This window comes from Oreochromis niloticus, linkage group LG5 (assembly GCF_001858045.2).
Source record: "Oreochromis niloticus isolate F11D_XX linkage group LG5, O_niloticus_UMD_NMBU, whole genome shotgun sequence".
NCBI classification, from domain to species: Eukaryota; Metazoa; Chordata; class Actinopteri; order Cichliformes; family Cichlidae; genus Oreochromis; species Oreochromis niloticus.
This window is the reverse complement of record NC_031970.2, coordinates 18,937,906-18,964,465: the sequence shown is the minus strand read 5'-3', so window position 1 is coordinate 18,964,465 and position 26,560 is coordinate 18,937,906. Positions and strand designations below refer to the sequence as shown.

The following is a 26,560-nucleotide window of genomic DNA, read 5'->3' as shown; positions in this document are numbered from 1 at the left end:
TAGCAAAGTATTTGGGTTGTCCAAACTTTTATGAGGGGGGGAATATAAGAGAAATATGTCATAATTTAGAGTTAATACATTGTTGATTGGTTACTTTTGAATATGTTTTTATTGGCAAATACAGTGTTTAATGTTTCAAACGCAATGTTTCCCTTTATCAATGCTGGGATTTTTTTTTCTGACAGCAAAACAAAGATGTCAGGTTTATTGCAGTGGAGCTTTTAAATGGAGACCTTTTTTCCTATTCTGTTTCTGCAGTAGAAAACAGTTTGCATTTTTTCCACACAGAAATCAATCAGGCAATCAATAAAGAATCAGACCTCTAAGCAGAACTAACAATTGCATGGGTATCGATAAAATTGTGTCCGTGTTAATCTCTGTTTAGCAGTGGCAAAGAAGTAAAAGCAGATTTTTTTTGTTGATTGATTAAATGCTCAAAACAAGACTCGAATTACTATTAAATGACTAATTATAGTGCTTAAACTAATTCTAAGATCCTTCCTGAGAGAAACTTTTATATACAGTAATTTAATGGGTGTGTGTTTAGTTAACTATCTCCTGCCCCCTTTTAGAATCTGCCTATTGTCTTAGGTAATGTATTCAAACATGAAAGGTTATTTCGCCCAAGAGCAACTGCTAAATTTTCTTAAAGGGCTTCCAGATCCACAAGTTTTCATCCAAACTGCCTGTTTGAAACATCCAAGTAGAGACTCCACACAAAGCAAAACAAACCTTTCTCACTCTCCATGTGGGCACAGAAGATAACTGTGATGTTTTGAGTTCCTGGCAACGCTTACCAGTGGGCTGTGTCATTTTACTGTACATTTAATTTCAATTGAGTACATGAGACTTATTTTGCCTTCAAAGTTCTTCATGTATTAATCAAAGAAAGATTCTCTCATAAGAGTGCTTCTAAGACGAGAAGCTACTCTTTGAGGCGAGATCTAAGTTTGTATTTGTATTTTTGCACTTCTTTTTGTGTTCATGGAAAAGCCTAAGCTAACACATTTGTAGCTGTGCGAGTTTACTTACTTTTTCATAATCTTTGTTGTTTTCCATCCAAAAGTGCACCTTATGCCCCCCAGTTTTATTTTCATAAAAACAGCAACACCCTCATGTCGCTTTTCTGTGGCTTTGATCACACAAGAACTCGCATATACAAGCACAGAACACCTAGAAACCAAACCCATCCATTTATTCTTTATTCACCTGCCTTTATTTTTGCATTCCAGGTCATTCAGGCCTGACTTTGTGTTGGTGCGCCAGCATGCCTTCAGCATGGCCCAAAACGAGGATTTTAGGAACTTAATCATTGGTCTTCAGTATGCTGGCATCCCCTCAGTCAACTCTCTGGACTCCATCTACAACCTCTGTGACAAACCTTGGGCTGTAAGCAATTTCAACAACACAAATTTACAGCTGCAATTATCTAAAGAGTATTTTAATCACTCTACATCGCAATTGTACGATTTTTTAAAGTTGTCAGTTAGGAGACTCATGCAGAATAAACACCTAACAGAGTGCAAGCATTATGACATTATTACTATATGATTAATCTGCATGTATTTCTTACGTTTGAACCATATTGCTGCTTCTCTCTTTTTTTCTCATCCTCTAGTTTTCCCAGCTGATCAACAATCAGAAGAGGTTGGGTTCAGATAAGTTCCCTCTCATTGATCAGACCTTCTACCCCAACTACAGAGACATGGTAATGCTATTTTCTGCTTACTGCACACTGTAAACTGTGTTGTGATCCAATTTGCAGAACACTCACACCTCACTGAGATCTGCAGCTGGCATGTGGCAATGTGATGTGCAGATTATTATATAATATATTGTATTTACTAATTTACAGTAATTGCCTGTTTCACAGCGACAGTCTCTGAAAGGAGAAAACAGTGTAGCGCATCAATTAGGTTTCGGGAGGCCTGTCACGTTTTTTTCAGTTTTGATGTATTTTTAGCAGAAACACCACAACACCATTGCACAAATCCTTGCTAAATATATGCATCTGAGCTAGTCAGAACATAATAACAATATGAGAAAGGTAAGTATTTTAGTTTTTTAAACAAAGATGGGCTAAAAACTGTTGTGCAGTACGATGAAAATCCATGGGTTATTATACATATAAGAAAGGGGATGGTGCCAAGAACCCAAAGCATTCATGTGGTATAGTATAGAGGTAGGATTTAAGACACATTTACTTTTTAAAAAAGTGTCTTTAAGTAAAAGTCCCGATTAATCTAACTGAGCTCTTGCTTGAGTCCTGCAAGGTTTATTTCCCAGAATTTCCCGGAGGAACCCACCCGAGGGATTAATAAAGTTTTATCTTATCTTATCTTATTTTCTTTGATGTTTGGTAGCTGAGGAGAATTTCTACAAAAAAGCACATGACACACAAGTCATCTGAGACATTTTATATACAATCTTTTTTGGTACATGGAAATAAAAAAGACTCTATTCGGAGAGAAACACATAAATACAAACCCGAACAGGTCTTACAGTATAAAACAGACATGAAACTGTTTAATGCTTCACTAAAGCCATACAGTTAGGATGCATTACTATCATTTTACTATGACAGAATCCAATGTACAAATGACTGCGTAGTGCAGGTTAAATGTAAGTAGTTATTGTTAAATGTGACCATAATATGATGTCGAGACATTCTTGATGTTGATGTTCACAATGCATTTTAATCTGTATGACTTTAGTAAAGTTATCCATGAACAAGACAGGGGTCAACTCACATTTTTTACTGAGTTATTATATTGAGTAATTTTAACTGTTAATTATTGTTCATTCAAGGTTGTCAGCTATTTCTCTTTTTTGCTGGTTTTGTCAATTTTTTTAAGTGAATTGAGCCTTGTCTTGTTAAATCATTTCCTCCATGGAGAGGGGGGCAGGCTTGGCTTCTACAGATGGCAGTGCAGTTGTTAAAGCGCTGGATTAGATTTTTTGGCACAGGAAATAGTACAACCAATGAAACTAAACACACAAAAACACAAGAGAAGAATCTATATGCTATAAGAACAAATATTGTTAGCATTTAAAATGTTAATTGTCACAAAATACAATATTTACAGTCTCATAAATTTGAGGGGAAAAAACTGTGATTAAGGTGAACGAGACTCGTGGTGTATATATAATTCCTGCATCAGATTTAGTAGAAATATCATTAATTCGAGAATGTCGGTGGTGCTTTTCTGCCTGTATACCGTACTGTGAAAAGGTTTTAGGCACTTTAAGTTATTATGCATTACACAATACAATTTTTATGGGGCCCAAATTCAGTATGCAGCATGAAACGAAATAAAGAAGCATCTCAAAGAACAATCATTAGAAGAACAAAGAGTCCTGCAACAGATGGTATGGTCCCCACAGAGCCTTGGAGTCTGAATCATGGAGTCTGAATGGGTTTACATTAGTTGACAAAAGCAATGGAGACAGGCTAAATCCAGCAGAACATTGGAAAAATACTCAGAAACGCTTAGAACTGTACTGAGGTTACCACTGAAAAGTACCCTTACATACAGATACCTTTTCCTTGGATTTACATGCAACCACATTGCCCACATCAGATATCGATCAATTCATAAAAATGTAAAAATAAAAATAATTTTTATGGTTATTATTATTATTTATGGACTTTTGAAAGAGACTTTCAGTTTTTTAGTGCCTAAACCTTTCACACAGATTTGTATATAGTGTGTACTTTTATTTGTATTGACAGTTAGCAGATACTATTTAAAGATATTCACTCCCAGGAGGTGTGAAGGAAAAAGGGGGGAAAGGAAAGCTGCTGCAGTGGGTCTGGAATTGGTGCAGAAAAGGTTGTGACAGCTTCATTCTATTATTTTTTTTTACCATTTTTGTTTCCTGATATAACTTTGTCTTATTTTTGCAGCAAATGAACACCTTTATCCTTCATACTTCATGCATAAACAAATGTAAGGCCTTGTATATTTTTATTCATTTGCCTTCAGGTAAAAGAACGGTCTAGATCAAATGATGAGTCTAATCTGGCGTGAGAGCAAGAAGATGATTCACTGGAGTGCTGCAGTTTGGACAGATTTTCCAAGATTTACTGTAACAACCACTCAAAGCTCACGGTTACATTATGCTCCCTCAAATCTAAAATTCACCCAAATTTTTTTAATGAAATCAGTTGCTGTTTTTAACCCCAAATCGGATCTACATAAGCCAAAGCAGGGTTTTGTTTTTTTGTTTTTTGTTTTTTTCATGAGGCATATTGGGAAACATATGGAGTAAAATGAATCTCAGAATTACAGGTCAAGGGTCAGTCATGTCAAAGAAGTCTTTCTCAGACGGAGGCCCACCCCGGTACCAGCTACAGCTTGTGTCAGAGCGGCGGATGCAAGCGTACTGCCGAGCCTGCTCTCCGTTTAGGCTGTTATCCAGCAGCCAGTCAGTCCACAAGCACTCGTTTTCTCCTGTAGATGCACACGGCACTGTGTAACAGGTGTTGATCTAAGAAGAAGAGAAGAAGAATCGATTCAGCCCTGTAGTCGTTTTCTTGTCTTATCATTTATTAGTGAAGTAGGTCTCCCGTGTATTATGGATTACAGTTATGCAAAGGTTGGAAGAGAAAACAATGTTCACACATTTTAGACAAAATAAAAACAAACAATTTTTTTGAATATAGAGAGACGGTAAAAAGGCAAAGCAGCAGGAACAGATGAGAAGAGTGGCCTTTCTGCTGTAACAGCTGTTACACTGTTTCTTTAGTCGAAGCTCATGAAGACATCTCTGACACAGACAGATGAGTGTGAGAAAGATAAATATGTATGCATAGAGAATTGACAGTCCTTACTCACTCTGCATTCACAGCCCATCTGGTATCTATAGTTGAGATTCTTCTTTTGCGACACTGATAAGTTGTCCCAAGACTCTACCAGATCACACTGGCCAATAGAAATCCTCCCATCACTCCACATGCTTCCTGTTTGGTGACATCAGCATTTAGCCTTGCATTCAGTAGAATAGATTAAATAAATATTGCTGTGTCCAAAGGCCTCCATAAGAATCTTAATACTCCTAATGATAAACCAAATTTTTAAGAGCTTCATTGGTATACAGCTTTAACCTAGTGTTTTGGTTGATGATTGTCTCACCTTGTGGCATAAACCTTACACTGGGTGGTGGTCTAATGAATTTGTTTAGCGCTGTCCCTGACAGACAGGAATCAGTCTCAGTGAAAATGAAAAGTTTCACTCCCAAAAGAAAAGCCATTTAGGAAATTTTCTCTCTTTACTGATCACAGCACCAATGAACCAACTTGCTTTTTCTTTCAAAGCACAATATAAAAAGTTTCATTGCAAACTGTACCTGAGAGCAGATACCCTGCCTTATTGTTGGAGTCCAGCTTGACTCCACACAGCGATGAGAAAACTGGAGTGTACACATACTGGATATCCTTAGCCTTGTCAAAGCCTTTGAACATCTAGATACAGATGAGAGGAAAAGAGCAGAAAAGTTTTCTACTTTTTAAGAATGGGCTTGGCATAATGTAAATTTAATGCAGTACAGTATGTGCTGCAACAGTGTCGTGCAGGAGGACTAATAAAAGAACAACTCCAGGTTTCCAAATTACAGCACCAGAGCACATCCTAGTGCTTAAAATCCAAAATGTGCAAATGAAAGTGTTGCATATTTATATTGAGCAGACATTTTTATGAAGAGCAGATGTTAATCCTGTTCAGTAGTCATTTTTAACACCATGAGGTCATGTGGAGATAGACATTTGGAACATTTCAGCTTGATTTTTTTTCCCCATTGCTCTAAAAATATTTGGACATTTTGCCTTTATTAGACAGTTAACACAAGGACAGGAAGCACTTATAGACAGAGGGGAGTTTGATGTCAAACAAAGGTGGGAAATCAAACCGTGGATGTTATACTGTTATGTGTGTGCCATTGAGACATTTAACATGCATCATACATTTTACTTTATAGGGGGCAGGCTATATGTAGCTCCACATAAACCACACAGTATACGGTTTAAAAAGGGAGGGGGGGACATGGATATGTGTGCATGACCAGGGCTCTCACCTTGATCATTTTTATTTCATATTGGATCATCTTCATGTAAGGTGAGGAGCTGTTGCTAGGTGACACAATCTTCTCTCCAGATATCTTGGCTCTTATCACTGTTTGGGAAACACAGAAATAAACAAGGATTAGGATCCTGCAAGTAAATCCAAGATGAGATAAGAACGTTGTTTGCATACATGAAACAATGAAAAACCTGTGCAGATAGATAGATGGATAGATAGAGATGCATTTCCTCTCAGTAGTGATACAGGATGTGTCCTCCTCTCCTCTGGGAGGGAAATCAAAACCCACATGGAATAACAAGTAGCTCTCTGCTTGATCACTCCCATTAACTACCAAGTCCTCTCCACAAACACATACTGTATGTGAAGTATGAGTATATACTTCACTGTGCATACACACACAGCACATTTTAATGTTACAACCTCTGAGAATATTAATCATAATCAAAACATTATTAACACTGATTGCTTTAAGCAACCTGACCCAAATGTTAGAGGCTTTATGGATACTGAGCTATTTTTCTCTTCCACCAAACACATTGAATCTACATTTTTAGACACAGGCATGGGCTGTAATGATGACTGACAAATTAATTTCACTGTAAGACGTTTCTTTTCCAGACTGATAACATACTGGTAAAGCAATCAATCAAAGAGAATTGACTTTATTATTATACCTCTGAGGTTCAATTTAATGAAAAGTGAAAAGCAGTGGCATCACAGAAAAATGTGTGTGACAGCTACTTATAAGAAAGTGAGTTAAAAACATGCATGGAGTGTTTCTTTTCTTTTACCATAATAGACAAGTGCTACCATGTTCAGATTACTAGATTACTGCTTACATTAGTAACACAGTGTTAAAGTTTGTAATATGTTATAGTTGCATTTCACATACATAAAAAATTGGCCTGTCAGCGACTAATGAATCTCCAGCAGAATAAGGCGTCTATATGAGCTCATTCTCACCCTCAACACATTTTAATGGGTTTTTTTCAACATGCAGGGCAGTATGATGGACCTTTTGTTTGGAATTCCCTTCATGATTACAGGTAAATGTGCTCTGTAATAGTATGAATTTATTTTCAAACTATGTAGCTCGTGTGGCTAAAAGTCATCAAACTGACCCAGCTCCAGTTATTATAGTTTTGTATTTTTGAATTTGTTTTCATTTTTATGTCATTTTGACTTTTTGTTTTTAATTCAGCAAAATTTACTTAGTTTCCAGAATGTTTTTCCTGTTTCAGTTTTGTTTTTTCCGTTTGAAAATGTTTTGTTTTTGTTTAAAAAAAATTCTGTGTCAGTTTTAGTCTTTTTCAGTATTATTGTATGAAGGGCATATAATCAGAGAAAAACGTTAGGAAAATCAGTGCAGGTATCAATAAAACACTACTTTTTGAAAGCAGTTTGGTCACAGTTTTACACACATGCAAAGGCTTGATAAACACGTCCATCAATGCCTCATCAAGCAACTTGTAATAATAAATCTTTACCAAACTAAGAGATACTAAAACTAAGGATATTTCCTCTGTATTTTTATTTTATTTTAGGTAACTAAATTGTTATTTTTCAAATCTTGTTTTAGTTTTTAGTTTAGTTTTCATTAACTATAACAATCTTGCCCTGCATGTATGAATGATAAAGGGGTACCCACTACACCTGACAAACCTTGAGTATGTAAAGAGTTGTGAGTGTTGTTTTATCAGATAATATTCACCAAATACATTGGGTATTTCTTGTCCTAAAAGCATTTGTGCTTTTTCTCTGTGCAGATATTCTGCATGATGGATTATGTAGACTTTCTGCTGCTTATTAGGTGCTTAACGAACAGCATAAAGATTCTTTAATGAATTCCCTGTAAATTCATCTTCCACATCTATTCTCTGTAAAAGCAAGATTACAGTCCCTTGTAGTGCAATGGTGAAAGAGATGGGGAAAAAGAGCCAGAAGTGAATCGAGTAACCTTTGTGAAATCATGAAAGAGAGAGAAAAGTAACAGTGTTAGGGAGAGGGAGTGAAAGTGTGAACCTCACTCTTGCACACAGCTAAGCAAACCTCCCCACTTGTTTTTTCTCCTCGCTCGACACATAACTGTGCCACGGTTTTGTGTGCTGGTAAGAGGAGGAGGAGCTCAGCATGTTCTGTGAAATTGGCTCAGGAGAAATAAAGACTTTTTTTTTTGTTCATCGAACACACAAGTGGAAAGATGGGCAGGCAGACAAATATGTGCGAACTTGTGTTACGCTTTAATCATTACATTGCTTGCAGCAAAACAGCTGATCAAGGAACCTTCATACGTTCCCTTATAGAAAGTGTCAGGGAGCATGACTGTAGATGCCTCTATGCTATTTGATATACTTCATTGTTACACTGCATAATTCATAACCAGAGGCTCAGATTCTGTGTGGTAATACATTTGAAAGCATTAGACTTGCAGCCTTGCAGTAGTTTTCTTGAGAATAGCTGCTGTAGTTGATAACTTGATCGTCTTAGCGTTATCCAAAACTTGAGAATTAAATTTACAGTGACCACATTTCCTGTAATACCTTACCTTAGAGTCTAACCTCTACAAAGACACACCTGCCCATTAACCCACCTACTGTGTATACACACATGCAGCTGCAACCTCAAAAAATGTCAGAAGAGTTCGGTTTGATTAATTAGTCAGTACATTTTAGTGCCACAGATAAATTCCCAGTAATCCATGTTGTATTTGTTTAAGTAGGCACTGTCAAAGCTTGAGCCATAAACTACTACATCTACATCTACTACTGAATCTTTTCACTTTCTCTATATTATTTTTGATCAAAGTTATTCTTTTTTTCCCCATAATATCCAGTTAGCACATTGAGTGTGGCACTAGTAAAATAATAGGTTGTAAGAAAGTTTAATCTAACAAGTTTGATGTGGTTAACATTCTGAAAGGATACATTTTAACCGAGCTCACAAGGTATTAGGAGTCCTGTTACTTTTGATACTAAAATACATTTTGCAGCTGATATTTTTGTATTTCGGCTCAAATATCTGTATGCAAGATTACAGTAGTATTTAGTTAATAATGTATGTATTTAGTTAATAATTTAGCTTAGCTATGTGAAGCTAAATCATTATAGATTAAGGATTTTTAAAAATTCTGGTTACCGCACAGGAGCCAGTGTATATATTTTTGCATGAATTTATTTTCATAAGGATCTTTTAAGGCTTTTTCGGTCCTGCTCTATTGCAATGTAACGTGTGCATGGTGCTATTTTTACCTTGCTTCATTTGATGCTTACTGAAAAAATATATATAATTTTAGCAGGCTGATATCTCACTCATAATTGAGCCTTCAAACACCAGTCTAACCACCTCCTCGGCTGTGATTACAGAGCATAATAAGACCGTCAAGCTTACTTCACAAAAATACCAATGGAGACTATTATATTATTGCCCCCTTTGTTCGGTTCAGCTCTTTGATCTGGTCTTCATTTGGCACACACACACACAAAAAGCAACATGTCTCAAGATAGACAAAATTAGCTGTCACTCTGTGTGCCCTAGTAATGGTCAGCAGTATACCAGGGAATAGATATGTTCTGTGGAAAGATCAAACAATTTGCAGTCTTGGCTTTGGTCATGTGTCAGTGCCAAAATAGAATCTATAGCCAACTAGCCAGGTTGGTGATTTTGATCTTTAATTGAGGAACTATTGGTTGGGTAAGGTTGAAAAATTCAACATTGGATTTGCAAGAAGCCGTAACATTTTTTGGAAAGTGCATTCCATGATATATACTTAAGAAACTGTCTATGATAATAAGTGAATTGCAAAACCTTCCAAAACAGTTTTCTTGGCCTAGATTATCTGAAATGTTTACACCACCACCACCCCCACCACCCCCACCCCCCTCTTTGAAGTGCACACGCTAATTTCAGTTACTGCAGCTGTGTTATGAACGGGAATAAGGACAGGCACGCCTGCTGAGTGAAAGTAGCTGTGCATCTGCCCCACAGTTTCATAACCAAAGAGAAATATTGCAAACTTGTACCATGAGAACCTATCTGTAGTAAGTAACTTCCCCCTCCAAGATGAATCGGCACCCTTGTCATGCTCACAATGCTGGACTGTCAGTGGGCTTTCACACTGATATTGTTAGTATGCAGACCATTAGACCAAGCCTATAGACATGGAAATGAAGTGGGGAGAGACTGGGAAAAGAGAGAGAGCGAGAGAGATGGAGTAGGCTGAGTTGGCATGGCTTGGCCTCTGTCCAACAAACAGACACTCACATGCACACAATGTCAAATACACAAACATGGCCAGGGAACCGTCCAAGGTTTGTCCAGATGGGATATTAGTCAGATGTTGAGCTTTATTCAAAGAGCTCATCGACTCTGACAGCACTGTCAGGTCAGCTAAAGGACACCACCAGCCTACTCTTAGAAAACAACCAAGGATGGCCTCAGGTGCCACCAAGTTTTTTGTTTCGATTTTGAGTCTCCTTTTTTGTTAAGCATCAGTCCAGAAAATTGTATCCTATCTGAAAAAGGCCCACCGTCCATATCCATTAAGAGACAGGCACATACTTTTGGAACTAAAAACTTCCACAGTTCAAAAGATTTTGGAATTATCTTTAGTAATTCTTCTGAATTTATGCACAACTTATGTATAAGGTTGTTCATGTGCAACAACCTTTGTAAGAGTTCATGCAATAAGTGTGTGTTGAGTTGGAGTCTCATCTGGTCTCATTTTTATCATTTATTTTTACTTACTGTTTACATTGTACACCTATTCTCAGTGCCACTAAATATTACATGACTTTAAAATGTAGCTCTGGTGCTATGGTATCAAGGTGCGGATCTCTTTGGGGGCATATGCCATTTACCATTTTTTTCACCGCTCTATATCTAGAATTTGTATTGATCAATTTTGTTTTGTTTCTGTTCTGACCCATGTTTAGATTATTCACTGTATGTTAAAAATCGATGTAACTACCAGCAGGGGGAGACTGTTGGAGTTTTACCTGGGTGGCTCCACAGTGTAGTTAAGTGAAAAATTCCTGGAGGAGACAAAAATCCCTTTGGTACTGAGTCAAAAAGGGCATCAGCCTTTAAAAAAACAAAAAAACACGTGGCACTGCGGTGACCCCTTGTGAATAAGGTAGCAGCCAAAAGTAACTTGTTTTTCTATAGAAGCCTATGGAAAAATGACCCTTGACCTCTGCCCCAATGTTTTTGTCAAACAAGTGTCCAGATCAAAGCTAAGCTCCCCTCATGAGGTGCAGTGCTGTGAAAAAGTACTTTCCTCTTTCCTGATTTTTTCCCTTTTTTTTTTAAATTGTCAAACTTAAATGGATCATTGTCTTAATATTAGACAAAGTGAACCCAAGTAAATACAAAATACAGTTTTTAAATGATCATTTCAAGTGGGAAGCTATTCTAAGCTACCTGACTCTGTCTGAAAAAAGTAATTGCCCCCTAAACCTAATAGCAAGATTGTGCCATCAAAGTGTTTGTGATAACTGACAATGATGGCAATCTTTCACATCACTGTGGAAATATTTTGGCCCACTCTTCCTTGCAGAACTAATTTAATTCAGCCATCACTGTTAAAGGTCATGCCAAAGCATCTCAATCTGATTTAAGTCCAGGCTTTGATAGCTTGGATAGCAATTTTCCCCACAATAAACAAAATCACCATGTAAAACCTAGATTTTGTAATTATTTGGGTTATGTTTGTGTGTATTAAAATTTGTTTGATTATCTAAAACATTTAAATGCCAAAAATATGCAAAAAAAAAAACCAACCAAAAAAACCCCCAAAGCAATCAAATAATGTTTCACTGAATTGTATATTGATCTAAAACTGTGTAATTTTCTCTCAGTAGATTTTTGTTTATTTCAGTTAAAATCAGTTAAAGGATAACGTAAAAACATTCTTGTGAACAAACTGCCCCTTTCTACAGAGTCCAGTTTAAACACCCTGCAGATGGTGAGGTTTTGTCACAGTTTTCATCTTAGAACTATTTTTCAAAGGTTTTGCTGGATAGTTTCAAGTCTAATTGACTACAACAGGAGTTTTTTTGTTTTTTTAATAAAAGGCCTACATTATGCCTGACATGTCTCTACTATGTGAGTAATTGGTGTCCTTCAGTTGCTCTGTCAGATCTGCACCATGCTCAACAAGTCCAGTTTCAAAATATAAAGATCGCAACAGCAATAATGCTCAGTTCAAGGTGTCTCAGTGTGACTGTGCTAATCAGTGGCTGATGTCCATCTTCTGTTTACATTCTATGGCTTACTGAATAAGCATACCTGCACAAGCAAGTAAATGTGTGACAACTTAGCAGTCAGAACCCTGCTCTCTATAACCAATGATTAAAAAATAGGGCACAGTGCCATGCAGCTGAAAACCAGAACATTCCAGCTTGAGATGTTATTCTGGTTAGTTCAGGTCCTCTAGTAGTTTTCCTTTATAGTTGCAGGCTTTGAAGAAAGCTCAAAGAGCCAAACATCCACACTTAAAACCTAAAAACCTTGTATTGAGATAACCAAGATCTAAATTGGCTGTTCACCTGGAGATTTTGAATACAGGTATTGCCTTTCATTTAACCCGGCCTGTGTTTTCAAAGCACTTTAAAGAAGTTGACCCTCGAAACCTAAAGGGATATGCAGCCCAACTAGAAAACATGACTAAAATAAAAGCAATTTCCTCTTCTCTCTCTCTCTGTCTCCCTCTCTCCTCTGCTGGAGTGTAACCTTTGACCAAAGCACATACTCCAGCTTTCCACACTCTGGAGCCAAGTACTCAAAGTCAGAGCAGAGTGTTGGTTTTGGCTTGTGCTTAGACAAGAAAGAACTGGATGACGGGGGCGTCGGACAGAGAGACAGGCACACAGACAGACGGACGGACAGAAAGTAGGCCAGGACTTTTTTTTTCTTTCTTTTTTTTAGGACTTGTTTTTATGTGAGTGACAACAGGAAGGCGCTAATTTGTGAAAACAGATAGCACACAAAAAAAGAACATGTTAAGAGAAAAACTGCATCCAAATCAGCTTATTTAAATACGGCTATAAAAATCAACCTTGAAATTATGTTCAGATAACTCATGTTTTCTATGAATAATAATCATAAGAATCAAAAAGGCCACAGTAGCTTAGCCATGAACCTCTATTGATTGTAAAACTAATTTTGCACTGTGGATTGATTTTTCCCCCTGAAAGCATCTAATTAATCTGATCAGTAATCCAAATAATAAGTTGGTTAGTCAAGATGTAAGGACATTGTCCAGATTAGAATAAATAAAAAAGCATGCACCTATTTTCACACACATAAACTTGGTTATTCTACATTCAATAACTTACCAATCTCAGCACTGCAAAAGAGCTGTTGTGGGTGTGCTGGGTGGCAGCTGCATCCCTCCACAACTTCCTCCAAGCCTGCACCAAGCAAAATGAGCACCCAAAGCCCCAGACACACACTCCGCTCCTGGGACACGGCCATGATGACTCTGGCTACCTCTGACCGCTCCGCCACTTGATGAAAGCTCGGCAACCTCTTGTGATCCTGTTAAGTTCCCCTGGAAGCAAGTCGGGTGGGCAGTCAGCAAGAGGGCAGGGTGATAGATAAGACGGTGGGGTCGAAGTGGTAAGATGAGCTCTGCTGAGCCGAAAGGCAGCTGTGGATAGAAATGTTTTCATAAGTTTAAAGTAAACCTATGAATTCAAGCTGCAGTGAAGGGAAGGGAAGGCTGCTGCTACTGTTGCTGCTGCTGCCACTGCTCTCTTTTCTCTTCTCCTCTCTCCCTCTCTGTAGACAATACGCAGAGGAACTTACAATAGTTGGATCCCCTCACACTCTGGTCTTGAATGCTGAGAGGGTCGCACACAGGGAGCCTCTTATGTGCTCAACAATTTAGGGACAGCCTCCTCTAACGCAAGAAGAAAAACTACCATCCTTTGGCTCTTCTTCTGCCCTCTTTTGATGTCCCTACTCTCCTCCCATAGGCTGGCATAGGTCTCATTTACTTAGTCATAGTTTCATGTTTCATGTAATCACATCCACTTGGGAGATTAGGTTTGGTTTTTGGATTTTGTTTACAGAGCTGCAGTGGATTTGTGTACATACACGATGATTTTGGTGATTCCCTGACTTGTCCTCTAGCACCACCATGAGCATCACATGTTAGGATTTTACTGAAATAAAGACAAATTTTTGTATTATATTTGCACAGTGTTCCTGTGACTTTCATAAGATGTTTATTGGCATTATTTGAGGATGAATTTTACTGACTTTGATATGAGTTTTCGTTAATTGCAGCAGTTTTACTGCTTTACTAACAACGACCACTGCTAAAGGGGCCTCTTACTTTTCACTGCAGGATTTTCCAGTGTGTTATTATAACTAACATAAGTTGTCATTATGCTTCTTCATCATTATTTATCCATCAGTTATACTGTTTCTTTGCAGATTACAACACCAAGCTTCCCAGTGGTGGTGAAGATTGGACATGCTCACTCTGGAATGGGAAAGGTAATTGATTTCTTTATTTATCAACTGGCATATATACAGTTAGATTAACTATTTAACCACATCTGCTTTACTTACACTTTAGCTACCATTCAAAGATATGTGGGGATCGAATATTACAGCCAGGAAATAGTTTTGGCTCTGTGAATGGAGGACAAATCATGTGGCTATTATAGTAGTTAGCTTAGATGGTTAAATGGTAATCATAAAGCACCACTACATCTAGAATCACATTTATTGTACTTTTTAGTGCTTTTGCTGGCATACACGACCACTTAATAGCCTTCTCCCATCCTCTGCTTCCATCTTAGATGTCTTTCTTTATCCCTTTCCTCCTATCAGTTCATTGTTTTTATTCTCTCTTCCCTTTTGTCCTAACATTGTGCTGTTATTGATTGACAACTGTGTTAATATTTTCTGGCTGAAATCAGAGTGGAGCGTTTCTGCCGCTCCTCATCGATCCACCACACATCATTCCCCTGAACTGCTCAGTTCGATAAGCCATTTTCACACATGCACTACAGCCCCGAACTTTCCTGCACATTATATGGAGAAGCTTTATGTGAGAAAGCAAACGTCTTATCCGGTCAGATTGGACATTATTGTGACACAAGAAGGTATTATTTTTGTATTACAACTGAGTTACAGGAGCTCAACAACCACTCATACTTGAAAATGTTCTAAATAGTCTAAGCCTCCAGGTCTTAAAAGTAAAGCCGATGGAGAAGCGCTTTAACCTGCACTTTTTCTATTTAGCAGCAGGGGTTGAAATGTGCATTGATGGCATTTGCGTGACAAATTGTAAGACTGGCTGCATTTTGAGAGTCTTTCTTTATTTGAATAAATAAATTAAGTATTTATATGTTTTACTCCAATGTAGGTTAAGGTGGACAATGTGAGCGACTTCCAGGACATTGCAAGTGTGGTGGCCATCACTCAGACTTACTGTACTACAGAGCCATTTGTAGACGCCAAGTACGACATCAGGGTCCAGAAAATTGGCACGGACTACAAAGCCTACATGTAAGTGTGCTGTCCTTGTGCGTCATTTGGATTTAGGGATGATATATTGTGTGTGTGTGTGTGTGTGCGTGCGCGCTCATGTACCAGCATTTTAGCAGGCAGAAATATAAATCTTGAAGTTTATCATACCGCATCTCCGTGTCTCATGTGCCTTTAGTTTACAAAATACTTAAGTTTAGAAAAAAACAAAGAGCATATGCTAACATATGGTTATGAAGCTGCCATTGAGACAGTTAGCCTACAGCTGTGCTCTCTGCCTGACTGCAGTTAGTAGCTGAAGCCACAAACCTCCTGCTGCAAGGATGCCTCCTTCTCTCTGCCTTTAATTGCCTGCATTTATAATATCTATACTGAGGGGCTGACTCTGTAATAAGGCTTTAACATAATAATTTAATGCACAATTTCCTCTCCTTTTCCAGGCGAACATCTATCTCTGGTAATTGGAAAAGCAACACTGGATCTGCCATGTTGGAACAAGTAGCCATGACTGACAAGTGAGCACCGCTTCCACATCAGTGATGCTCAGGCTGCCCTGATGTCACACACATCTCTCTTGTGTTTTATCACAGTTAGTCAGTGTACTCAGATTAATTCAGCTGAAAGCAGTTGACATTTTGTACCACAACTGTTTTCACATCATCTGCTCATGGGTGAAGCATGCATTTCAGCACAGTATTGAGAGCACAGGTATAGTAAGTCAAACTGTAAACAGTATCTAGTGCCCTTTCAGCACCGTTATCTGTGTACAGCAGCCTTGGAACAAACAGTGCAAACATTATTATTCAAATATTATTTATAGAGTTGCAGTTGTCAAACAACTTTTAGCTCAATTTTCAGTTTTTCATGGACTCTTTTATGCTTATGCAAGCTACCAGGGCTAGAACAGTGGATTAGAGTACATTATCCTTCAGGTGAGTATTGATCTGTCTGTTCTGACCCTAGCTTGTCCGGGAGGAGTAAAGCATGGAAAAAAACAGCACCTTCATAGGTTACAGCCTGGAGCTAGAGAGGCTCAAGAAGGAGTTTGCCATTGGTATCTAAGCCCAAACAACATTTCTGCTACACGCTGTGCTGAAGTGATACATAAATCAATACCACTGCTTAATTAGTGTGCAAGAACCAACCTTTTCATTAACAATGAGGCAGGAAAGGTTCACCATCATCTCCCACCTTTTTTTGACACAGCAAAGAAAAATAATTGCAAGTTAACTACCTAATCTTGTTTCACATTGTCACCTATAGTTGCCTTTGACAGCTGTTAATAGGCCTAATTTGTCACGCTTTTCTTTGTGACAGGTATAAACTGTGGGTCGATACCTGCTCAGAGATCTTTGGAGGGCTGGATATCTGTGCTGTCAAAGCCATCTGTGGCAAGGATGGAAACGACTACATTACAGAGGTGAGAAGGAAAGGAAGGGAAGGGAGGAGTAAAACAAAAGAACTCAAAAGATTTTTAGACTTTTTCCTGCATCACTGTATTTATTGACTCTTGCGTTTTGTTTGGAAACTTTTGCCACGTTGACATCAGCCTGTGGGAGCTGTGTTGCATAAGCATATTAAATTTAGCATGTCTGGCCCAATTTACACTGCTGGGACCACAGATTGTCTGACTGGGAATAAACTGATTGAGGTAACCTGAATGCACATTAAGGGTTTAATAACTGATGTCTGGTGACACTCTGACATGCATACATTTCACAATTTGTGTCACTTTATGTTCATCTTTTACAACAGATTGCTCTGTCTGGGTGTTTCAAAGCTTTACTATCTCTCTATTTCTCTTTCACCTCTGCCTTTCCAGTATGTTTTTTTTTTATCACAAACCGGTTTTTGTGTTTTGTACTCTTTAGTCATGATGACAGCAAAGTAGAAGTATAGATTTCTTCGCTGTAATGCTACCTTTTATGTAGAAAATGTTTAAATAAACCAAAATCATTAACACTCCCTTTAAAGCTTTTAAAGTCAATAAAGTATAAGAGCTTAGATTTAGGAATGAGCCCAGATTGGACAGATTGGAGGGGTCTGGCAGGATGACTGCACCAGATTCTCAATGTTTAGGCTGAGATAGAGCCATGATCAAGAGAAGCTGACATAGAAAAGGTTACAATAAAGTATGCGGAGCTTTGAAAATTGGTTTTCTGGCTGTATTGGTTCTCTTAAAGCTGGGTAGTTAAGGCACTTGAGTGTGGCAGGTTAAGCTTCAGAAACTGATGGGAATATGTTTGAACCCAAAGGCAGAGAACTGATACAAAAAGAAAAAGTATGAGCTGCAAATAATTGAAGGGACTCAGACTATCGCAGCAACACTACCACCAAGCTGTTGAAAAATGGGTAGAATTCAGCACCACAAGGCCAAAGATGAAATGTTTAGTGACCAGCAGCTTGACAAGCTTGGGTTTGTAGGGCAGAAACTAAAGTGTTCTAGAAAGAGCTGCATCTCTGTGGAACAATTTTAGCAGTAAGTACAGAGCGTCTTAATTATGTAGGTCATTGCAGCTTGCTCATTTATGGGTCAGTTCTTATCAAAATTGTGATAACTGGCCATGAAAAGCTGGAAGAAAACGGTAAGCACACTTCAGATATGCTAAAACACAGCCTGCTTTGTGAAAGTCAATAAAGAAGTCAGAACAGACAAACCAACTCGATGTTTCTAGACGGCAGCTGATCAACTTATAGAAAGAGTAGAGCAAAAGCTGAAGTAGTCTAACAGCTAAGAGTGTTTTTGTCATAAACAGATTAGACAGATGGAGGGGGAGATATGGTGACAGTTTTAAAATAACAGGATTATGTAGTGATGATTCAGACAAGATATGTTTGTGGAAATAACAGTATGACTAAAAATGATAAAAAAAAAAGAGACCATGCATCAGGGAGAGGACAGGGAAATTATCCTGGAGCCGACGTGACACAAAAGGCTTGTCATCCATCCCATTTAAGCTTTGAAAAAAACTTGACAGTCATAAAACTGTGTACTATTTAAACTGAAAGCAGATTTCATACTGAAACTGAAAAAATAGGAAACAAATATCAAAAACATACCTCCACAGTTCCCATGAGTCACTTTTTATAATGATGTAAAACTGAGGGCATATTCTTTGCTCATTAAAAGACAAAATCCTGTAATGGTGTGGGTGTGTTTTGTTTCTGTTTTATTTTTTTATGTTGTCTTTTCTTATGATTTTAGACTACACTTTCCCTGCAATTGGAGAAATACAACAGAATCAGCTTGATACTTGGTTCAGACCACTTTGCTGTTTAACCTCCTTTTTTCTTCAATGTCCTGACTTTGTTATCCAGTCATAGTTCGTAAATCTTCTCATCTCTCATATTGTTGTCTCCTGTTATCCAGGTTGTGGGTTCATCTATGCAGCTGATTGGCGATCACCAGGCAGAGGACCGCCAGCTCATTTCAGAGGTGGTGCTGGCTAAGATGAACCAAGCACTGGAGTCCAGGTCATCTAGCGTTTCCCGCTCACCTACGCGCTCCCCTCAAAGCCAAAAGCCAGCTACTGTGCAGCCCCAACAGGTGAAGCCTTTAATATGTTGCAGTGTGTAGCATTTGTTCTACAAATAAAAAAAATTGTGCACCGCTAGACCTCTTCCAGTGTGGCTGCTGTTTTAAGATCTCTCTGTGGAAATCACGTCCTGACCACTTAAAATTGTGCATCTACAAAGGATCCTGATGAATAACTTCAGGTTTAAAGATACTGTAAGCCTCTTTAGAAAAGTACATAGATGCTTCTGGTTACGCTCCCAACTGATGGACTCCTATAAAGGTTGCTATTTGGTCTCTGGGTTCTAGCTAGAGAATTCATTCTCATTACCAACGATAATATTTTAACATTAAAACTGGATCAGCTTTACAGAGATGGCTGATGTTTATTCCTTGAGCAAACATTGAAAGCATAGCAATCATAAGTATGGTGGAATCAGGAAATCCACAATGTGATCTTAAAGTAGCAAATGTTTCCAATGTGCACAGGAAGCACCTACTGTAGCCCCTCACAACTCACTAATGCATCCTTACCTTCGTTTTCCTTTATCCCCAACCATTTGGGGTAGATGGCTGCCTCTCACTGAGCCTGGTTCTGACGGAGGTTTCTTCCTGTTAAAAGGCAGTTTTTCCTTCCCAGTTTTGCCAAGTGCTTGCTTATAGGGAGTCGTCTGATTGTTGGGGTTTTCTCTGTATTATTTTAGGGGCTTTATCTTACAATATAAAGCGTCTTTCAGCTGCACTACAACTGCACATACTGCAGCTGGACAGTGTAGTGGTAACACGACACACCTTTGGAGTGGGAGTTGGAAGTTTGATTCCCACGCATGACGGGTCCTGGCTAGACCCTTCATGCTAAAAACCTTTTAGCAGGCTACGTCTGCAGCCTGTCTGCAGCACGGACACAAAAAATTTCACTGCATGTTGTATTCTGTATGTGACAAATAATAAAAAAGCTTGTTGTTTTGAGGCCACTGTTGTTGTGAAATTTAATTGTATATAATTGAATTTCCTTTTCTCTGTTTTTATTGCCTTGCCAACTCTTTTTTTCCATTGATCTCTTGTCTCCTCTCTGTCTACTAGACTGCTGCCCTTAAGGAAGGACTGGCTGATCCTAACAGGACTTCAAGCCAACGCCCTCAACCTCAAGGTTTCTGAACACTATTCACCAGTGTAAAAGTGCTGCTGCTCTAGCATGTCTAGAAAACACTAACTAAATTCATCATTGGACAGTCCCCTTGCTAACATCACTTTCTGAAATGAAGTATCCACTAGCTGTCAACCTGAACATCTTCCTTATCAAACAAAGTACTGCCATCAGAAAGAAAAACAAGTGGAAATAAGTATTCAGTGCTTTCACATCGTTATATTGGGACTTGATACTGTAACACACAGATGCCCGATTATCCAGTTTACCAGCGATCTCACAGACATGATAGTCTGTGGCAATTTAACAAATAAAATAAAAGGAATGAATTGGCATGTTTTTGGAAGTAGACCTGTTTGTTTTTTCTGCCAAGAATTAGACAAGAAGACCAACAGTGATGTCTTCTCTGTACTGTAGATATGCAGCTACCATTAGCTTTGCTTAGGGCTTGGAAACTGGGAAAACAGCTTACCTGGCAACCCGATCCACCTTTAGAACTCCCTGATTTGCACTTTGACGTCATGTTTTGCTCTGTGGCTTTCACAGGTTTTGTATTCATCAAAATAATGACACACATCTTGTCAAAATGGGAAACTTTGATCTGCTATGGTTTCTTTGGAAAGAGCCATGCTAGCTGTTTCCCCTGTTTTCAGGCTTTGTTTTTAGTCTACCTAATTACCTACTGAGTGTAGCTTCATGTTTACCGTATAGGTACAAGAGGCATATTCATCTTCTCATCTAACTCTTGGCAAGAAAATGAAAGTGTGCAGAAGAGTAGAAGCAGCTTGTATTTTGTGAGCATACTTATCCTTGTTCCTTGAACTTAACAGTGTCCTTCATTACTGCCTCAAACTAGTATATTGATATAATGGCTTCACTTCGGTGTTGACAGAAATGATTGGTGCACTAGTCTGGGTCCAAGAACAGCAAATAGCCTCTTCAATCTGTCAAAGCTATGCCTTGCCTCTTTTTAACTTGTGGCATTCACTTATATTAACAAGCCAGTGTTGTCTCTTTTTAACTTGTGACATTCACTTGAATTAACAAGCAAATGTATATTAAAATGCACTTAGCCAGCATGTTGAGTTTAATTATAGATGTAAGTGTTAAAACATGTATGTGTGTGTGTGAGTGTGTGTGGTGGTGTTTGTGCTCAGGGCTGACGTTTTAAAACTAAGTGTGCCTACTAAACGCAGTGGTAAAACGGTATCCAAAGTGTTACATTAACAAAGCCATTAATGTCAGAGTCGTTGTGTTTGTCCGTGAATTTGCGTTTGCATGTTTGTTCATTGTGGTTTCTCATTTTTTGCATGGGTGTGGCAAATGCCTGTACTCCATGTGGTGGTTAAGATGTTGTAGAAATAGCAGCTTTTTGTGTCTTATGTGAATTGCTAGAGATAAATATGTGCCTATTGAATGTTAAGATGTGCAAATCGGACTTCACTATATATGAATTATGCATTAATAACAATGCCATATGTGATACTAATTTAACACTGTGAAAACGTGCACTTATTGGTGGATTATTATTTTATTTTTATGTGTTCTTTAGTGAAAAGCAAAATAACTTACAGAGATTACGATCACTCTGCTTGTTAAGTTTTGGCCAGCTCAGTTGGGTTTCTGTGGTTTCTGCTTAAATTATTTTTATAATCTTTAAATTGCATTTTTATGCTAAATAAATCGATTTCCTTCTGGCTGAGCAACAAGATCTTGATTTTTTTTTGTGAGTAGCTGCTTAGAGTTTGTCTTTGGTTGTAAAAAGGCTTCAACTGTTTTGTGTTATAATACCTGAAACAGGCAATCTGGCTTCATAAAGTGCAAAATATGATGGGTTTTTTTCACAATTACGACACCTGATTAAATAAAGTTTTTAAAAAGTTAGCATATTTTTCTTTGTCTGCATGATCGTTCCTCATTTGCTTGGATCCAGACCATTGAATTGCTAATATTTGAACATCTGGCTATAGATTTGATGAAGATTTTGATTTTTAACCCTTTTCTAATTAAAGAGATTAAATAATATTTTTAATAATATAGCTAAAATCATTTGCTACTTTCTGTACTTGCATGACTGATATGGCGAAAATCAATTATAATAGCGGTCAACAAAATATTAAGCAAATCTCTTAACAAAATGTTCCCTAATTCTGGGTTTGTAGCCAAGCAAATTGTTATTGTGTCACCCTTTATGAATTATGTTTGTACAAATTGTATTTTCTTTGGTTTTTATGCGTCGTGAGTCCCAAGCAACCATTGGGATGCTTTATGACAATCTGATCAAACGTAAGACTCGTGGCCAATTAGCTGCTTGACAGCAGTGACTCTCTGAGAACACACGGGATGAATTTTCATGAAGGTTTTGTAATGAGAAAAAATATATATAAATTCATAAGTCCATAAACAGGACTCTGTTTACATTTTTCAAGCTGTGTTCAAAGAGGCTTTATAATGTAATTTACATTCTGTTTTGGAGAAAATGAATTCTGAACTGCTGGAAACTCATCCCTGCCCTGCCGCTTCTAGCTCAGCTTGTGTAATCACTTGATTCTTTTGTGTTGCATGTCCCGCCACGTCGCTGCTTGTGTTTGGATCACTTGTTCAAAACCGGTATTTCTCAGTTAGCTCCTGACCTTTTGTTGTTTACTGTCTTTCTCCTCACCATCAGTCTGTTTCTTTCCTGTCACTGCCTGTTTTAATTAGCGCACTAGTGCTGGTCACATGACTTACTGTGCATAACACTTGGCATGATAGGCGAGTCACCGCACCTTCTTTTAACTGCTGCCTCCCCCTGCTGGTCATTACAGCCAAAACATTCAGAGCCTGCTTTGCCCCAGTCTATTCTTGATAGATTAGTTAGATAGGATTTCTATCAATGTCTGAAATCATTTTGTGAATGGGCATGTTGAGATTCAAGCTCATTTTCTATGTCATGTTCTGCTTTGGTTTTTGGTGAGTGTTACAAATGCCTGGTTGTCTAACGCTGCACTAACAGTCTCTAGAGATTAAATAATGATGCTTGTATGTTCTTTTATTAACCCCTTTTTTGCATTTGGGTGTTGTAAAGCAGTGGAAGGACAAGTTCATATAACTATATTTCATCTTTTAGGTGCACCAGTGAAAGCGCAGAGTGTGGACACATCATCAGAATCAGCTAAGAGAGCATCTGAACCAGTACCAAAGCCCAGCCAGGCTCAGAGACCTGGTCCAGGTCCAGCTCAGAAACCAGCTCAGGCTCAGAAACCAAGCCCAGTGCAGAAAGCTGCCTCAGTCACAAAACCACCAGTACCGAGGCCTCCGCCAATGATGAGAGCCCCGTCTGTCACAAAGCCAACCCCAGATTCTGCTTCCACGTCAGCCCCAGCCAAAGCTTCACCATCATCCCCTGCAAAAGTACCGGCAGCTGCAGCTCCAGGCTCTCCACCGACCAAAGCAGCAGCCGCAGTTTCAGGCCCCGCTGCAGCCTCAGCTCCAGCTCAGGCTTCTCCCCCAGCCTCTCCTCCAACCACAGAGCAGCCCAAACCCCAGCCTCAAGGCTCCCCATCCCCAGCACCTGGCAAACCAAAAGATCTCCCCCCCAAACCCACACCACCTGCAAAACCCATTCCTCCTGTGCGCAGAAATTCCAAACCACAGCTCCAGCCTAAGCCACAAACCGCACCTCCTCCGAAAGCTTCGCCCACACCCCAGCCCACTGCCCAAGCAGCAGCTCAGTCTTCAGATACAGCTTCAGTCTCTGCCCCAGCACAGGTTGCATCCCCAGCCAAAGCCAGTCAGTCCCCACCTAACATCCAGTCTCCAGCTAAGCCTCCAGCTCAAGTTAAGCCAGCCGCCGCTTCCCCGAACCCTGAGCCAGTCCCCGCCGAAGCAGCCGCAGCACCAGCTGAGGCCCAGGCACCGGTGGAAGAACAACCGCAGCAAAAGACTCACCCTCTTCTGAAGTAAGAGCTGAATTATCAACACACCTATTTAAAGACATTCATTCATTCATTTGAATACAAATTCTCCTTTGTCTGTTTTTTCTCAATTTCCCCCTCCCTCTCTCCATTCTCTTCCCAGTAAATCCCAGTCCCTGACCAATGCCTTCAACGCCTTCAGCGACTCCTCTTTCTTCCGTGGGGTCTCAAGCTCCGGAGGCGACGGCCAGGAGGAGGCAAAGGCCGAGACCATTCGTAACCTTCGAAAGTCTTTCGCCAGCCTTTTCTCTGACTAGACACACCCTCCATTTACCATTGGCCAGTGATGACTTGATTGACATTAAATGTGAACCAGTCTGAGATTAAAGTTTGTGTGTTAACTGTACTGTATTCCCTCCGTCCCGGTCCCTCTTCTGCTCCACTTTTAGCTTTCCTGTGTGAGTAACAGTGAGGCCTGCTGGGTAGGATGTTCAGTGAATGAACCCAGACTAATAGGTCTGAAGGAGTTAAGTCATTGATATAGAATATATTATAATATAGTAGAAAGAATAGACTAAAAATTATTTTTTTCCCAGCGCACACAAAGGAACAGAGTCTAAGATATAATGAAAGTATAATATTAAAGACTACAGATGGAATGTACATAAGTTTATATACAGTATATAAATGCAGTATAAACACAACTATAATGGGAGAGAAGCCAATAATAATTTAAAAAAAAATCAGCAGCACTTTTTGATTAGCTTTTCAGTCAGTGACATAACTCTTTCATTCAGTAGCTGGATTTATACAAATGTTAAATCTTCAGATATGACATTTGGTTTGTCCTACATTTGATGGTTTCCAGTGAATCGTTGTTGGTCAGCAAGTGAGTAAAAAGGGAAGAAGAAAAAAAAGAGATACTTCTTTAAAAGATTTGTTCCTGTCTGTGTAAATCCAGCCGTTGTGTCTCTGGTCCTTGGCTACCGACTACTGGGCTCCTCATTGCTGCCCCTTTTTGTCTATAAGCCTTGAAGTTCATTTATGTGTGCGTGTGTTTTTGGGGGGAGGGGGAATATCTGTATGTTCATTTGTGTTCACTTGTTGTGCATGGCTCCTCCAAGTGTGTGACTTTTTGGAGCAAGTGAGAGCTCTATCAGTGTTAGACTTTGCCCTCCGTTGCCTCTCTCTCTCTCTCTCTCTCTCTAGATGTTGTAGCCTTATTGTGAACATGTTTTCGATTCACAGCTATGTGTGTTAGCTGTGCAGACCTGGGTCAATTGCATATTAAAATGCATTCATTCACAATGAAGCTTTTAGCATTTGAATCAGCGTGCCACTGCTATTTAGGAGGAGCACGGCTGGCGAGTAAATGAATGCATTTAACGTGCTAACTCATGTCTGTAGTTGTGACTGGTGATTTCTTGTTTCACCTCTGTGTAGATCTATCAACAGTATTGTACTTTGTTGATTATTCTCATGAAAAGACATTGAGACAGTAGTGCAATAACACCTCGACATGACTGTTGAGTGCTGTCACCCTATTATATTCTCATCCATACGGGATCTGTGTATGTGTTGAATACCTTACTCTTACATTCCCTTTAAGATTTCTTTCCATGGTGACTCTCCAGGTTGCTCTTTACGTGCAGTCAGCATCTGATCTGAGTACTATCACAACTGTTGGTGTTTCGTCCTTAGCCTTGTATGTATAGGTGCAATGAATTTAACGCAGCCTGGAATGAACCCACTACCTTCACCGGTCATTTTTGGTTCAGTTGTTGCATTTCAAGAACGTAAAAGCAAATCCTACGACCTGCATATCAACCTGTCGGCTTATCCATTTCCAGTACTATGTTGCAAGTAAACTATGACATATTGTATTTGTCAGAAGTTTATTTATTTATTTTTTTGTAATATATTTATTTATTTTTGAGGTTCCATATTTATGGTAAAGTATAAAATGTTTGTTTTATATTGTGTTTTTATTTGTAATGCAATCCTGCTTTGCATGATCTGGTGACTGTTTTTTTTTTTTTTCTGTACAGATAAAAGTGAATAAAGATGTGGTTCCATCATCCCACTGATTCGCTGAGAGTCATGCCAGCGGCTGTGTCTTTTCTTCGAGTTTTTTCTTCACATGGGCACATCCATTTCAGTCATAATGAAGTGTGGTGCATCTGTGTAAGCATATATGGCCTGGGATGGATGTGGATATTCACCAGTCAGGGGAAGTCTAATTAAAAAAGCTGCTGTTGAGCAGGATAAAACCGAGCTCGCCACGGCCACTGCTTCTTCTGATTTCAAAATACAAACCTAAAAAAAGTATGTTTCTTCTTCTTTCGCCTCCCATTAAGGATTGCCACAGCTGATCAGCTGTCTCCATTACTATGTCACCAATCCTAAAATACTGCAACACTGA

At 38.9% G+C, this 26,560-nt stretch overlaps 2 protein-coding genes across 3 annotated transcripts in view; one reads left to right on the top strand and one right to left on the bottom strand.

Annotated features, from left to right (window-relative positions):
* syn2b (synapsin IIb) overlaps positions 1 to 26,235 on the top strand; it is a 79,328-nt gene extending 53,093 nt beyond the window's left edge. Inside the window, exons 4-13 of the mRNA XM_003454539.4 lie at positions 1,233 to 1,389; positions 1,619 to 1,708; positions 14,520 to 14,582; positions 15,460 to 15,602; positions 16,022 to 16,096; positions 16,899 to 17,001; positions 18,952 to 19,128; positions 20,179 to 20,245; positions 23,352 to 24,183; positions 24,302 to 26,235. Coding sequence (XP_003454587.1) covers positions 1,233 to 1,389; positions 1,619 to 1,708; positions 14,520 to 14,582; positions 15,460 to 15,602; positions 16,022 to 16,096; positions 16,899 to 17,001; positions 18,952 to 19,128; positions 20,179 to 20,245; positions 23,352 to 24,183; positions 24,302 to 24,455 — 1,861 coding nt within the window. The 3' untranslated portion in view covers positions 24,456 to 26,235. The remainder of the gene's footprint in view (positions 1 to 1,232; positions 1,390 to 1,618; positions 1,709 to 14,519; positions 14,583 to 15,459; positions 15,603 to 16,021; positions 16,097 to 16,898; positions 17,002 to 18,951; positions 19,129 to 20,178; positions 20,246 to 23,351; positions 24,184 to 24,301) is intronic.
* LOC100712143 (metalloproteinase inhibitor 4) lies at positions 2,403 to 14,096 on the bottom strand. 2 transcript variants are annotated; one of them, XM_003454540.5, is made up of 6 exons: positions 13,887 to 14,059; positions 13,415 to 13,728; positions 6,073 to 6,170; positions 5,350 to 5,464; positions 4,839 to 4,963; positions 2,403 to 4,491 (listed from the first exon to the last, which is right to left on the bottom strand). In XM_003454540.5, the coding sequence occupies exons 2-6, from the start codon at positions 13,551 to 13,553 to the stop codon at positions 4,294 to 4,296; spliced, it is 675 nt and encodes a 224-aa protein (XP_003454588.1). In that variant the 5' UTR covers positions 13,554 to 13,728; positions 13,887 to 14,059; the 3' UTR covers positions 2,403 to 4,293. The 2 variants fall into 2 exon arrangements, with proteins under 2 accessions (XP_003454588.1, XP_025763031.1); XM_025907246.1 differs by having other exon boundaries at positions 4,835 to 4,963; positions 13,415 to 14,096.
* Positions 26,236 to 26,560: the final 325 nt, after the last annotated feature.

Coding starts and splice junctions, on each gene's coding strand:
- LOC100712143 (XM_003454540.5), bottom strand. CDS start 13,553: ATGGCCGTGTCCCAGGAGCGGAGTGTGTGTCTGGGGCTTTGGGTGCTC. Junction 4,964..5,349: donor GGCAGGGTATCTGCTCTCAG/GTACAGTTTGCA, acceptor GTCACCAAACAG/GAAGCATGTGGAGTGATGGG. Junction 4,492..4,838: donor AGATGGGCTGTGAATGCAGA/GTGAGTAAGGAC, acceptor TCTTCTTCTTAG/ATCAACACCTGTTACACAGT.